Source organism: Pongo pygmaeus, chromosome 10 (genome assembly GCF_028885625.2).
Source record: "Pongo pygmaeus isolate AG05252 chromosome 10, NHGRI_mPonPyg2-v2.0_pri, whole genome shotgun sequence".
Lineage (NCBI taxonomy): Eukaryota > Metazoa > Chordata > Mammalia > Primates > Hominidae > Pongo > Pongo pygmaeus.
This window is the reverse complement of record NC_072383.2, coordinates 62,261,007-62,276,698: the sequence shown is the minus strand read 5'-3', so window position 1 is coordinate 62,276,698 and position 15,692 is coordinate 62,261,007. Positions and strand designations below refer to the sequence as shown.

At 39.2% G+C, this 15,692-nt stretch overlaps 1 protein-coding gene across 2 annotated transcripts in view; it reads right to left on the bottom strand.

The window, feature by feature from the left end:
• Positions 1 to 1,233: 1,233 nt before the first annotated feature.
• The window catches only part of XPOT (exportin for tRNA), a 46,676-nt gene continuing 32,217 nt past the window's right edge, over positions 1,234 to 15,692 (bottom strand). For both annotated transcript variants that reach the window (XM_054442284.2, XM_063646465.1), the window contains 6 exons: positions 15,343 to 15,459; positions 15,055 to 15,170; positions 14,280 to 14,327; positions 10,644 to 10,715; positions 4,803 to 4,859; positions 1,234 to 1,819 (listed from right to left, as the gene is read on the bottom strand). In XM_054442284.2, coding sequence (XP_054298259.1) covers positions 1,793 to 1,819; positions 4,803 to 4,859; positions 10,644 to 10,715; positions 14,280 to 14,327; positions 15,055 to 15,170; positions 15,343 to 15,459 — 437 coding nt within the window. In that variant the 3' untranslated portion in view covers positions 1,234 to 1,792. The remainder of the gene's footprint in view (positions 1,820 to 4,802; positions 4,860 to 10,643; positions 10,716 to 14,279; positions 14,328 to 15,054; positions 15,171 to 15,342; positions 15,460 to 15,692) is intronic.

Genomic DNA, 15,692 nt, shown 5'->3' with positions numbered 1-15,692 from the left:
CAGTTACTGGCAGAACTGGTATTTGAACCTACTTAATCTGATTCTAGAGCCTGTGCTATATAAACTCTTACCCACTATGCTATGCTATTCATTAGTATCCGTTTAACAATTACTACTATTGCAATAGCTGCAATTATCACTCCTATAGTACAGGGGAACCTATCAAAGAAACACTCAGCTTTCACTTATGTATTTCTGAAACATTTTTTATTAAAGTATAAGGTGCATTTCACTGATTTATTTTTATAACTGTCAATTTAGTTAAGTATTTTTATTATATGATGTAAGAAAAATGTTTGAAATGTCTTCTGGAATTAACTGGAACAAAATAAATGTACAAAATTTAGAATAGAATTTTACAGAGTTTATAGGCCTCTGAAACCCATTCATGAGGCCAGAGGGCAAAACAAACCTTTCCTGAACATCTCAATTGGGCTTTTAGAATTTAAACGTAAATGTCTATACGAATTCTGCTGCTCAGTTTTGTCCCTCCTCTCTTCTTTCCAGTGATACTACTGATAACTATTATTTTTCCTTTTGCTTTTCTCAAGTAGCCATGAAAAAAAATGGAGGAAGGCAGGGGTAAGTACTTCTAGTAATTAAATGTCAGTTACCATTTACAAACATAATAAACACATAGGTATACTATAGGTATACTGTGTTCTAAATACATCCAATAAAAGAGTTAGAAAATAAATTGGGATTTTAAATTCTTTTTTTTTTTTTGAGAGAGTCTTACTCTCTCCCCCAGGCTGGTGTGCAGTGGCACAAGCTCAGCTCACTGCAACCTCTGCCTTCTGGGTTCAAGCGATTCTCCTGCCTCAGCCTCCTGAGTAGCTGGGATTACAAGCGTGCACCATCACACCTGGCTAACTGTTGTATTTTTAGTAGAGATGGGGTTTCACCATGTTGGCCAGGCTAGTCTCGAACTCCTGACCTCAAGTGATCCACCTGCCTTGGCCTCCCAAAGTCCTGGGATTACAGTCGTGAGCCACCACGCCCAGCCTGGAATTTTAAATTCTATCAACAGATTCACATAGGCTTTTTCTAGTCCATTTAAAAAAAAAGACTCTCATATAACAACTAAGTTGCATGTTACCTTTGAGGAGTGAGGTTAAATGAATTAAAGCATCCACACACTCATATTTGTAAACCTTTAAATGGGAAATTAGGGAGAGATTAAGATGAGAAAACAAAACTAAAGTATTTATAATAATTCCAGAAAAGACTTGGTAGATTTCACTACGTAAAATTTATTTTTTTTTATATATATATAAAAAAAAGTATAACACTGGAGGCTAAAACCATTCTCTTTTGTAGAATACATATTGGCATTGAAACAGTTTAAAGAAATGAAATGGCTATCTACAAAAAGTTAGTTTTGATTGCTGTCTTCCCCTATACTTTATGTGTCTTCACACATAAAGAAAATTTTCAAACATTTTATATTCAGCAATTTTTAAAAAAGTACACTGTTTTCCACTGCTACGGTCTTTATAAAGGACTTGACTTAAAATTTCAAATAAAAAAGAATTAAGGTTCTAGGATAACTTGTGTCTTTTAAGAGCATCTTTATACAGAACAATTTGGACCGGCATGCAGGCAACTTCTTTTGTTGTTACATACCTGTATTAGGAAAATTACACCCATTTTACAGAAAAATCCCAAAACATATACTGCAATAAGCTCAAAACAACGTGAAAAAGACCAGTATGAATGGCACACAAAAATCGCCTCTTTATAAATTAACTGGAATTCATGATCATGAAGTAGGCACAGGGAAATCCAGTCCTCAGGGCTTCGCTCTCTGGAAGAACACCTGTAAATAAAGTATTAATGCAATCAATACTAATGTCAGAAGATATCACTTTCACCTGAAGAATGGCTCCAAGTATCTGAGTGCTAGCAATGTTCTTCTGTAACATTAGAACATTTCGCATGCCTTATATATCCATATGTAATCCAAGCTAAGAACTTTCTGTTCTGGATAATTTGATAAGTGTAGATATAACTTACGCTGACATCACCCAACTGGGGAAGTAGTGAAAATATGGTGTTATCTCTATGCTATGGAAATGAAGTGGTCAGAAGAAAACAAGCTCTTGACACCTTTTTACTGATTGGTACTATTTCAAAATTAACACTGGTAAATTAAATATTGAGGCCAGGCACGGTGGCTCACGCCTGTAATCCCAGCACTTTGGGAGGCCGAGGCGGGCGGATCACCTGAAGTTGGGAGTTTGAGATCAGCCTGACCAACATGGAGAAACCCAGTCTCTACTCAAAATAGAAAAAATTAGCCAGGTGTGGTGGCACATGCCTGTAATCCCAGCTACTCGGGAGGCCGAGGCAGGAGAATCACTTGAACCTGGGAGGCAGAGGTTGTGGTGAGCCAAGATCGTGCCATTGCACTCCAGCCTGGGCAACAACAGCGAAACTCCGTCTCAAAAAAAAAAATTAAATATTGAGGAGGAAACAAGTCAAAGCTAAACACAGCAGTTCTAACTCTGTAAGGAATTTACTATTTATTTGATGATTCAAAAGTACTTCCAAGTCAAAATTTGAGACTACAAAGGAGTTGGCTAGAGGCTGTGCTAGGCATGGCCTAGTACTACACACTGCCATCCATAGCAGGTCAGGTGAGCACCAGACATAATTCAGTGTTCTTCAGTAAGGACAATGATATGGTTTGACCCTGTGTCCCCACGCAGATCTCATCTTGTAGCTCCCATAATGCCTATGTGTTGTGGGAAGGACCAGGTGGGAGATGATTGAATCATGGGGGCAGGTCTTTCCCATGTTGTTTTCCTGATAGTAAATGGGTCTCACAAGATCTGATGGTTTTAAAAATGGGAGTCTCCCTGCACAAGCTCTCTCTTTGCCTGCTGCCATCCACATAAGATGTGACCTGCTCCTCCTTGCCTTCCAACATGATTGTGAGGCCTCCCCTGCCATGTGGAACTGTAAGTCCAATAAAGCTATTTTGTAAATTGCCCAGTCTCGGGTACGTCTTTATCAGCAGCATGAAAATGGACTAATACAGACAAGAACAGTATTGATAGTGCCCTAGTACCTAGGAGATTCATTTAATAGATAATCTACTGACTATGTGCAGGGAAAAGAATGATCACTATATAGGCAAAAGAAAACCTTACAAGGAGGCTGTGCTTAAGGCAAACTTAGAAAAATGGGTACAGTTCATACAGAAGTTGGGCTGCTAGTAAGGCAGGGTTTTTGAAGAACTACAAGAACAGTAAAGACCATTTCTGCCAGAAAAAACAGAAAGGTAGTCTCAGGTCAGAATATGAAAAAAAAAATTAAGTGCCAAACTGAGAAACATGAATTTGTTCAGGAAGGTTATGAGGAAGGCGAATAAAGGACAGTTTGAAGTTTTCAAACACATCAGCCTGGCTAGAACAAGAGAAGAGAGATCAGAGGAAGATAACATCAGTCTACACCAGAGCAGAAGAGAGAGAAGATGAGGAAAGAATCTGCAAGATCTGAGGATCAATCAGATGTGAAGGGAGGAGTGAGCACAAAAGAATGAAATTCATTTTTTCCAACTAGAATAACAATGCTAACACTGAGATAATTATGATCACTAAGATAATGTCATCACTGAAGAGAAGTTGGGCCCAGAAGGAAGACTTTTTATAAATGCTATGCAGATAAATAACCACATCTTGAGAACAAGCCTTCTACAGGGTACCTAGATCTACTGTTACAGACACCTCTAACAGATAGTGAGGATTGAGTCCTTAAATTCAGTTTGACTGATCGGTTATTTAACAGGGGTTACTCCTGTAGGCACTTTGCTTTTTTATGGGAGGATGGCGAAGGGGAGGGTTCCCAATGATAAACAAAAACAAGCCCTCAATATTCTTCCACACAAACTCTCTGAGATGTTGAAGCTGACAAACTACAACTAAGAAAAAACTGACAAGGGAAGATGTTAGAACCACAGTCAAAGGATGGCACACTTAAATTATTTACTGCGCAAAGCCCTTTGACTTACAAATTCTACTGAATGTCTTTGCCAAAAGAACCAGGTGATACACTAAGTTACCTGCTACTGAATTTAATATAGTGCTTTGTCTTCAAATTATTTGAGTGAAGATAATAAAAAATAATTCATCTTGGCACACTGTAACTTTATGTCTAGATCATGAGCTCCTTATGGGGAGGGAAAATTACTCATCGTTGCATTTGCAGCCATTACTGTAGTACTTGGTACATAAAAAGCAGTCATTATGTATAAAATGAATGATTACCTAGGTAAGACCAAGACAGTTTCATCTCATGAACTTAATTATAACTATGAATACCAAATAAACATGTGACACTTTTTGTTGATTTACAGAGTTAAAAAAAAAAAAAATCAGTAATTTCATAAATGTAAAAGGAGGCTTGATGGCCCAAATCTGAGGATTCTCCTTTTTGTCTGTTTTACAGTTCAAATGTTTCAAAATAGGATATAAGCAAATATCTCATCCTTCTGTTTTTATATTTGTAGCCCCTTCTTTTCAACTTAATTCGGACAACTGCTCTTGAACATTTCTTATTCTCCTAATCCCTCCAGTTTCTATTTAATTACATCATGAAACTGTAAAAGAAAACTGGCATTTTCTCACCAATATACTCAAAGGTGTACACATTCAGTGTGCTTACCTAACTTATGCTTTTTCAAGAGCTTAGTTAAAAGGGACTTCACATAAACATCTATAATTGCAGGTATGTATTCTCTCTTGGCTCTCAAACATTACCTAATTGTATGAAGATATGTGAGCTTCACAAATACCTACCTTTAAGTAATTTTTAAAAACTTTAGCATCAGGCTGCTGAAGCGCTTGACAAAACTCCTGTGGGGTGGGGAAAAGAGGGAGAAAAAGAACAAATGTATTTATATTAAATCCATTGTAATTCATATCCAGTTTTTTTTTTTAATTTTTTTTTTTTTAAGAGATGGTCTTGCTCTGTCATCTAGGCTGAAGTACAGTGGTGTGATCATAGCTCACTGTAGCCTCCGACTCCTAGGCTCAAGGGACACTCCCACCTTTGCCTCCCAAGAAGCTGGAATTACAGGCGTAAGTCACTGTGCCCAGCTTTTTTTTTTTTAAAAGCTGTAGTTAAAAACACTTAAAACTTATCACCTTAACCACTTTTACATGTACAGTACAGTAAGCATTAACTACATGCACACTGTTGTACAACAGGTTTCTAGAACTTTTGCATCTTGCAAAACAAGCTTGCTTTCTGCCTCTTAACTGAAGAACTCTCCATTTTCCCCTACTCCAGCCCCTGGCAACCACCACTTTCTGCTTTGGTAAGTCTACTTTAGATATCTCAAAGAAATGGAATCATATAGCATTGTCTTTTAATAACTGCCTTATTTCATTTAGTATAATGTCCTCTAGGTTCATCCACATTATAGCATATGACAGGATTATTTTATAAATCAGGCTTAATATTCTATTGTATGTATATACCATATTTTGTTTATCCATTTATCTGTCAAAGGAATTTAAGGTTGCTTCAAATTCATAGTATTTAACTTGTCAAGATCAATTCAAACAGTATCTCACCACAAGAGGTTTATAGCATTTTCAAATGTTAGTACTTGTCAAACAGGCTGCTTTCACTTTTGAGAATATAGCTCTCCTAGACAAGGTGGATTCATGCCTGAGAGGAGTGAATGGGACAAAAACTACATTGCTACGGCTGCTCTCATCTAGTAAGAGGGATAACCAAACAGAGCTAGACCCAAAGAAAAGAGAATTCTAATAGAGAATATTCTGCAAAATATGTTGTCAGACATAAGGCATATGAAAAAGGGAAAACTGAGGTTCCTTATCTTTCATAATGAATTACTAAATAGAAAAATAATTTTGTTTCATTTAGCAATCTGGAAGATTAGCTGTAAACTGACTGGTCTAAGTTCTACTTTTGATGAGCACTAAGATCACAAGAATAGTAATTTATTATTTTCATTAAAATATGAGTTTACTTACATATCAAATGATAACCAAGAAAGTCATTAATATCTCTAAAGTTAAAGGTGGTATACTGTGAAATAAAAGATCACAAATTCATTAAAAATGAGTTAAATTCATTTTTTAAACTCACGTGAGACCTACTTTATTTTTGAAAAAACAGCATTATAAAAACTTCAAAAAAACACCATTGAGGCTGGGCACAGTAGCTCATGCCTGTAATCCCAGCACTTTGGGAGGTCAAAGTGGCTGGATCACTTGAGGTCTGGAGTTCAAGACCAGCCTGGCCAACATGGTGGAACCCTATCTCCGCCAAAAATACAAAAATTAGTCAGGTGTGGTGGCATGCGCCTGTAGTCCCAGCTACTTGGGAGGTTGAGGTGGAAGAATTGCTTGAACCCGGGAGGCAGAGGTTGCGGTGAGCCAAGATCGTACCACTGCACACTAGCCTGGGCGACAGAGTCAGGACCCTGTCTCAAAATAAAAACAAAAAACAAAAAAACACCATTGAAAGACAGCTGTGTTCATGGACTGAAGACTTAATATTGTTAATTTTAGTCCTCGCTACCCAAAGCAATCTGCCGAGAAGTGGTGTCTGCTGTTCTCTTACCTCTCTTTGGTGTTTGACTGCCACCACCTGTGAAGGGGCCCTTACCCTTCTGCAGTACCCAGACCAGGGTGATGTAGTAGTGTTCAGGGACTTGGTGAAGGTCATAACAGTGAATTATAACACACATGGGGAGCTGGGTGACAGTGCCAGGAAATTTGTATTTTTCAACATACCTCAAATCCAAAAAAAAAAAAAAACAAAAAAAAACCCTTGGATGGGGCACGGTGGCTCACGCCTGTAATCCCAGCACTTTGGGAAGCCGAGGTAGGTGGATCACGAGGTCAGGAGTTGGAGACCAGCCTGCTGGCCAAGATGGTGAAACCCTGTCTCTACTAAAAATACAAAAATTAGCTGGGTGCAGTGGCGGGCGCCTATAATCCCGGCTACTCAGGAGGCTGAGGCAGGAGAATCGCTTGAACCCAGGAGGCGGAGGTTGCAATGAGCCGAGATCGCGCCACTGCACTCTAGCCTGGGCAACAGAGCAAGACTAGAGGAAGACTCCATCTCAAACAAACAAACAAAAAACCCTTGGATGCAGATCATGATGTTTAAGAACACAATACCATTATCCTTCCTACAATTCTATTTATATTATGAAGAGCAGGTCCTGGTGGATATAGAGATCAAGATGAATAAGGAGATCATGGAACACATCAAAAAAATCGTGGGGAAGAATGAGGACACAAGAAAGGAGAGCAGGAGAAAAAGTAGCTCTCTCACCCAGCTCATTTTGGCCTTCCAAGTAGTTCTGATGGGAATCTACCTGTGAAGTTAAAGGGCAGGTGCCCTATCCGGGCCTAGTGGTATTACCCAAGGAGAAGACAGGGAAGTACAAAGCAACACTGAAAGCCAGTGCCTAGCAGTAAGGTCCAAGGCCACTACGGGCTAGGGTAATTGATATGGGGTTACCTTGGTCACACAAAAGCCCCTGGTTCTGGACAGGTGCGGTGGCTCATGCCTGTAATACCAGCACTTTGGGAGGCCAAGGCCGGCGGATCACTTGAGGTCAGGAGTTCAAGACCCGCCTGGCCAACGTGGTGACCCCACGTGGTCTCTACTAAAAATACAAAAATTAGGCGTGTGTGGTGGGCACCTGTAATCCTAACTACTTGGGAGGCTGAGGCCGGAGAATTGCTTGAACCCGGGAAGCAGAGGTTACAGTGAGCAGAGATTGTGCCATTGCACTCCAGCCTGGGTGACAGAGCAAGACTGTCTCAAAAAAAAGAAAGAAAAAGATGACGACTCTGGAAATGTCTTTGCAATAAAAGGGTCCCCCCGCCCCGCCACTTTACACATTATGTAAAATGACACAGGGGAAAGAGTACATGAAACTGAGCTGCTAAATGAATATCCCTGTTCCATCAGGTCAACAAAATGCTTCTTAATGGCCAGGCAAGGTGGCTCATGCCTGTAATCCCGGGACTTTAGGAGGCCAAGGTTGGAAGATCACTGAGGTTAGGAGTTTGAGACCAGCCTGGTCTCTACTAAAAAAAAAAGCAAAAACAAAAATTAGCTAGGCATGGTGGTGCCTGCCTGTAATCCCAGCTACTCAGGAAGCTGAGCCACCAGAATCACTTGAACCTGGGAGGCGGAGGTTGCTTGCAGTGAGCCAAGATCGTGCCTCTGCACTCCAGCCTGGGCACTAAAGCGAGACTCCATCTCAAAAAAATAAAAATAAATTTAAAAAATTTTAAAAAGCTTCTTAATCATTCCAAAAACAAAAAACAAAGTGACGTACAGATTCAAGACAATCCGTATAAAAGTTCCAAGAGCATATTTTATAGAAATAGAAAAAACAAAACTAGAATTTACATGGAATCACAAAAGGCCCTGAGTAGCCAAAACAATCCAGAGAAAGAGCAAAGCTGGATGTACCACACTTCCAGATTTCAAAATATATTTTAATATTACAGTGTGAAAACAGTATGGTACTAGCAAAAGACAGACATATATCCTAGCTACTTGGGAGGCAGAGGCAGAAGGATTCTTTGAGTCCAGGAGTTTGTGGTTGCTGTGAGCTATGATGGTGCCACTGCACTTGAGTCTGGACAACAGAGTGAGACCCTCTCTCTTTTAAGACAGACATATAAACCAATGGAACAAAATAGAATTTGAAAATCAACTCCTGCATACAGTCAACTGATCTTCAACAAAGGTACTAAGAATACACGGTGGGGAAACAATAATCTCTTCAGCAATGGTGCTGGTAAAGCTGGGTATCTATGTGCAAAAGAAAACGAGACCCTTATCTTACACAAAAATCAACTCAATGTATTAAAGACTTTATATAAGTCTCCAAACTGCAAAACTAGAAAAAAAATAGGAGAAAAGCTTCAAGATGCTGGTCTCTGAAATGATTTCATTGATACCATGAAAAGCTACATTAGTGGGGCTACACTGAATTAAGAAGCTTCTGCACCATAAAGTAAGCAATCAACAGAGCAGAAAGGCAACCTCTGGAATAGCTAAAGAATGGGAGAAAATATTTGCAAACCATTTATCTGATAAGGGGTTAATTTCTAACATATAAAAAAACTCCTTTAATTCAATAGCAAAAAACTTAATAACTTGATTAGAAAATGGGGTAAAGACTTGAATAGACTTCTCCAAACACAAATGGTTAACAGGTGTATGAAAAAACACTCAAACATCACTAATCATAAGGGAAATGCAAATCAAAACCACAATGAGATATCACCTCACACCTGTTAGAATGGCTATTACAAAAAAACGAAAGACAGCAAGTGTTGGTGAGATTGTGGAAAAATTGGAACCCTGCTACACAACTGATGGAAATGCAAAATGGTGTGTAGCCACTATAGAAAATAGTAAGATGTTTCTTCAAAAAATTAAAAATAGAACTACCATATAATCCAGCAATCCCACTTCTGGGTATTTATCTAAAAGAATTGGAATCAGCATCTCAAAGACATATTAGCACTGCCATGTTAACTGTAGCATGTACAATGTGAAATAGCCCAAATGAATCTATCAGTGGATTAATGCATAAAGAAAATGTGATATATACATACAATGGCTGTTATTCAGCCTTAAAAAATTGGGAAATCCTGCCATATGTAACAACATGGATGAACCTAAAGGACATTGTGTGAAACAGCCAGTCACAAAAAGAGAGATAACTGTATGATTCCACTTATATTAGGTATCTAGAGTAGTCAAATTCACAGAATCAGAGAGTAGAATGGTAGTTTCCAGGAGATGGGGGCTGTGGGAAATGGGAATTGCTAATCAATGGGTATAAAGTCTTAGTTATGCAAGATGAATATGTTCTAGAGATCCACCTATATTTTATAGGTACATCACTGTCCCTATAATTAATAATACTGTGTTGTGCACGTAAAAATTGTTAAGATGGTGTATATCTCATATAAGTGTTCTTAAAATAAAAACACTATTGATGAAGAAACAAATTTCGGAATCTACATAAGAGATTGTAATTCTAGTTTTAATCAAGTTTGATACTTCATTAACTCCATGTACTACTGGACAAGAAATCTGGAAAATTATATGCCAAGAAACAATATGATACAAATGACTTCTTAAAAGTATAAGGTAACTTTCCAGACACTTTCCTTAAAATAGTTTCAGATTTACAGATTAAGCATTGATAAGCTTGGTGTACACACAATGAACTACCTGGCACAAAGCTTCAGAACTCTGCTGTGGTCCCCTTCAGCAGTCTGGAAAAGCCTATTAGGCTCCTTTAGAATGTTTTTTTAAAAAAATGCATAAAACATAATACATAGGATTATGATAGAAGCCAATTATACTGAATAATGGTTATCAAACTAAAGTATGGTAGAACAGTAACGACTTATTAACTCATTGGGTAACAAGGTGTAGTGATATTACTTAGTAACTCATAATTTCAAAATGGTGATAAGCACAAACAGTATTTTGAGATACTGGCAACAACTTATATAATATGAAAATATTTTTGATTTCTGCTAGCGACAGTGTCACAGGCAAGGCTGCTACTACTGTGATCTCTCACCTACACAACGGTAAGAAATAGCTCTTACCTGAATGATTTCTGGAGCTACTTGCAAGGAGGGCAGGTATTCTTGTTGAAGATACTGAACACATTCTGGGCCCTGAAGATTAAAAGATACTTACAACTATTTTCTTGCTTGACATCAATAAGCTTAAAAAGAATTGGAACAATACACGTACACTTTAAAGGCAATATAGTATTGTGCTTAAGAACACAGACTCGAGAGCCAGACTGCCTTGGTTTGAAGCCTGGCTCTGGCAACTTTTTTTTAAATTATACTTTAAGTTCTGGGTTACATGTGTAGAACGTGCAGTTTTGTTACATAGGTATACATGTGCCCTGGTGGTTTGCTGCACTTGGGCAAGTTACTTAACCTCTCTGAGCCTCGGTTTCTCCATCTGAAAAATAAGGTTCTTGGCCAGGTGCAGAGTGGCTCATGCCTGTAATCCCAGCACTTTGGGAGGAGGAGATGGGTGATCACTTGAGGTCAGGAGTTCGAGACCAGTGTGGCCAACATGGCGAAACCCTGTTTCTACCAAAAATACAAAAAAATTAGCTGGGCGTCATGGCGCATGCCTGTAATCCCAGCTACTCGGGAGGCTGAGGTAGGAGAATCACTTGAACCTGGCAGGCGTAGGCTGCAGTGAGCCGAGATTATGCCACTGCACTCCAGCCTGGGCGACAGAGCGAGACTCTGTCTCAAAAAAAAAAAAATCAAGGTATCTCTCCTCGATGTACTCTTCCTTGCACTAACACCTGGAATTCCTGTTTAACATTAGTGCTTCTGAATCAAAGGATTTATGTTTCCTCCTCCACCTTGGATCTAGGTCACAGTTTAATGACCCATCAGAGGAAACCTGTCTGTAACTGAGAGGCAGTAACCCTGCACTGTTTCCCAGATCCCTCCTACTTTCCTTCTGATCTTTTTCTTATGTCTACCCTATCTGTGCTTGCTTCCTATGCAATGTTCATCACTTTGTAACCTCACAGTTACCACTTTAAAAGAGTGTAGTTTTGTTTGTTTTGAATCAGGGAAAGTAAACTTAAACCTCAAGTCAGTCAAAAGAATGAGAAAAAAGAACAAGGAAGCAAAACTTTTTTTTGTTTTCTGAAGCAAAACACTTTAAAATATAATATTGTTTGACTCAATACTGTATGTTTAAATTAAGACTTCTATGGATAAAACAAATACTTCTGAAGTAGAAATACCATCCTTACTGTTTCCTTTCATCCTTCATCCACATCCACCTTGACTGTTTAGCATCCAAACAACGCCATCCAATCTCCTCTCTTGAGACTGTCTTCCCTTATCTTTTCATAATGCTCCTACCTCTGGTTCTGCTTTTTCATTTTGTTCTGTTTTTGTTTTTTGAGACAGTCTCGCTCGGTTGCCCAGGCTGGAGTGCAGTGCCACGATCTCAGCTCACTGCAACCTCACTTCCTGGGTTCAAGCGATTCTTGTGCCTCAGCCTGCCAAGTAGTTGGGATTACAGGCGTGCACCACCACACCTGACTATCTGGTTCTACTTCTACCTTTCTGTTGACTCTTGCTTGAGCCAAAGTTCTTTCTGTTCTGGTCTTAGAAAGTCTCAGTCATTCCTATGGCTTTACTTTGACTGAGGACTCCAAAATCAGTATTTAATCCTAACTGCTTCAGACCCATTGTTCCAAACACTTTCCCTCCTAAATTACAAACCCACTGCCTACTGACTTCCTGACTTTACACATGTAACACAAGGCTTTTATCTATCTAGTCTCATCTTATTTTTTAGCTATCACTTCTGCCTCTATACTTTAGCTAAACAGAAGTAAGTCTATAACTTCCCACCAAACCTACCATGCGACATCTAATCTAATCTGTCTTTGTACACCTACTTAACTTTGCCCAGAATGCCAGCTCCCTATTAGTCCCATCAATCTACATTTAAGGGCCATCAAAAATATCACCTCTTTCCTATAGCTTGCTTAGATTGCCCCCTCAGGCAAAACTGCCCATTCAGCTTTAGTTCCACAATATTTTATGTATCTCCACTAAAGTACTTAACCCACTGGAGTTTTTTATGTTTTGGTCTCCCTTGATTCTGAGCTCCCGAGTATCGGGGGATGCTTTATTTACCTTTATACAGTTCCCCTGCTGTCCCTAAACACATACCTACCCCACCCTAGCAGGTAGCAAGTATAGAAGAAATGCTGCTGAATTGAAAACACTTCAAGTCTCTATCAGAATCAAAAAATCAAATTCAAATGGGTGCACAGCTGAATGGAGACCACTAAGCAAAAGCTCATGTTCTTTTTAGGGGGTGAGGGCAACTACTGCTCTTTAGCTGGCTGTAGCTATGTGGCAATAACAGTCCCGTGCTGGCATTCTATGGCTTTGAGAGAGGCTGGAGGGAAGAATTTTTGGTTAAAAAAAAGTATCTGAGATTTTTAAATGTTGGCAACCAATTCCAGTTATTTACAAATACCCAGAATCAGCTGGGCATGGTGTAATACCAGCATTTTGGGAAGCCAAGGCAGGAGAAATGTTTGAGCCCAGGAGTTCAAGACCAGTCTAGGCACAATGGTGAGACCTGGTCTCTATAAAAACCGCAAAAATTAGCCAGGTGGGGTGGCGTGCGCCTGTACTCCCAGCTATTCAGGAGGCTGAAGTGGGAAGAGTACTTGAGCCTGGGAGGTGGGGTCTGCAATGAGCTGAGATCATGCCACTGCACTCCAGCCTGGGTAACACAGGGAGAACCTACCACAAAAAATAAAGTAAAATATATATTAAAAAAATAACTAAGGCTGGGCACAGTGGCTCACGCCTATAATCTCAGCACTTTTGGATGCCATGGTGGGCAGATCAACTTGAGGTCAGGAGTTCAATACCAGCCTGGCCAACATGGTGAAACCCTGTCTCTACAAGAAATATAAAAATTAGCCGGGTGTGGTAGCATGCACCTGTGTGGTCCCAGCTACTCTGGAGACTGAGATGGGAAGATCGGTTGAGCCTCCAGGAGGTGGAGGTTGCAGTGACCCCAGATTGTACCATTGCATTCCAACCTGAGTGACAAAGTGAGACCCTGTAAATAAATAAAAAATAGGCCGGGCGCAGTGGCTCACGCCTGTAATCCCAGCACTTTGGGAGGCCAAGGCAGGCGGATCACTTGAGGTCAGGAGTTCGAGACCACCCTGGCCAACATGGTGAAACCCTGTTTCTACTAACAATATAAAAATTAGCCGGGCATGGTGGCGGGTGCCTGTAATTCCAGCTACTCAGGAGGCTGAGGCAGGAGAATTGCTTGAATCTGGGAGGCAGAGGTCTCAGTGAGCCGAGATCATGACACTGCCCTCCAGCCTGGGCAACAAAAGCAAAACTCAGTCTCAAAAAAATAAATAAAAATAAAAATAAAATAAAAAATCTGGTAGTGAAGAAGCCTACAAGATCGTGAAAACTGAATTTTGAAATTCTGGCTAAGATTTTTCACATCCTTAGTCAAACCAAAACATGTTACCCAAAACATGAAGGACAATAAATGGATACTGCTACTTTCATTCATCCCCCTTCCCCACATCCAAAAAGTCAAAACAAAAGTTAAATTTTACACAAGATACATCTTTCAAGAACAAGATAATAATACCACATGTGAGATGAAAATGAAGGGGCATGGACTAAAAGGCTTACCCGTTTGAGATGAATTGTTTTCAGTGTCACTGCACACTCAGATAAAGCCTGTGAAAAACAAGTTTAAGAATTTCTATGTATTCAATTCTTGTTTAGTGATCCAGCTCTTCTCTTTACTACCCTGGCCACTGCCAGGGAAATTCAAATTCAAATAAATATTTCCAGAGAAATATTTAACTCCAGAGAAGGGATAGAGGAAGGAAAGGTAACAGGCAGGTGGACTAAGTGGGTTGAAGTAAAAAAAGAAAGAAAACAGAAAAATACAAACTGTTGCTTTAACGTAGTAAATTACAATTATGAAATCTGGCTTTTACCAGGTTGTGGGAAAGTGAGAAAGCGGAAATTGACATTAAGTATTGTGAAAATTAGATTTTGGGAAACTATCATACAAGGAGGATCAAGTTGCCATTTCATGCTCTTAATGATTAGGGAAAACCACTAGGTACAAGTTTTAGAATTAAAGTAGTAGTCGGAAACTAATACTCAAGCTGGAAAGAATGTTTGTCACATATGCCCTTTCACGGTCCTAGAAAAAGTCAGGTGTTAAAGTTGAAGGAGTAGAATTTGTAAAATTCAGCAGTAGCACTGGGATTCAATAAGAATTCATAAAAACTCCAGAAGGTATCATAAATCTTTAAAAAAAGGACCCTGATCTGAAATCACTAAATTAAAAAAAAAAAATCAATGAAACATAATATAATCAACCTGGCATTAAAGAAGAAATTGGGAATATATGAGAGCTACACAAGGTAAACAAAGATTCCTAGGTGCTTACCAATACTGTTTGTGCATCTGCCAGGTCAAAGGTTTGTTTTAAAGGTGCTAGGAAACATGCGGGGACAATGTGCTTATAAACAAAATCAGCAAATCCCACTGGTCCATCTTTACCTCCTGTCAAGAGAATTCAAATTTTCATCTTATATATAAACGTAAGTCAATTAATTCATCACCAGGGAAAACCAACTCCCAGTTTCTCTCTCTGTTAGGGCTACGTTCCATTTCATGTCTAAGAGTTTTATGGAAGAGTTTGGGAAATGAAGGTAAAGAAATAAAATTATCTTACCCCAGAGTTCTACCAACTTTGAGAGGATGATAAAACATGTTTTCTGTGCAATTGGATCTGGATATTCAACTGCTCCTTGGATAACAGTAACCAACACTCTTTCTACATTCTCTGCACCTGAGGAGAAAAACTTTAGTTTAAACGATTTCCAAAATTAACTAGGAAAGCAACCTGAAGTTCTCTTTTCATATACATTAACAAGTCAAAAATCATTTACAGGTGGAATGGGAAAAATGAAGGGGGAAAAAAGCATTTACAGAGTTGCCCAAATCCCTTGATTTTTATTAACTGGGCACCTAAAGTTTAAACATTAAACACTGAAAAATCAGCTGGGCACGGTGGCTCCTGTC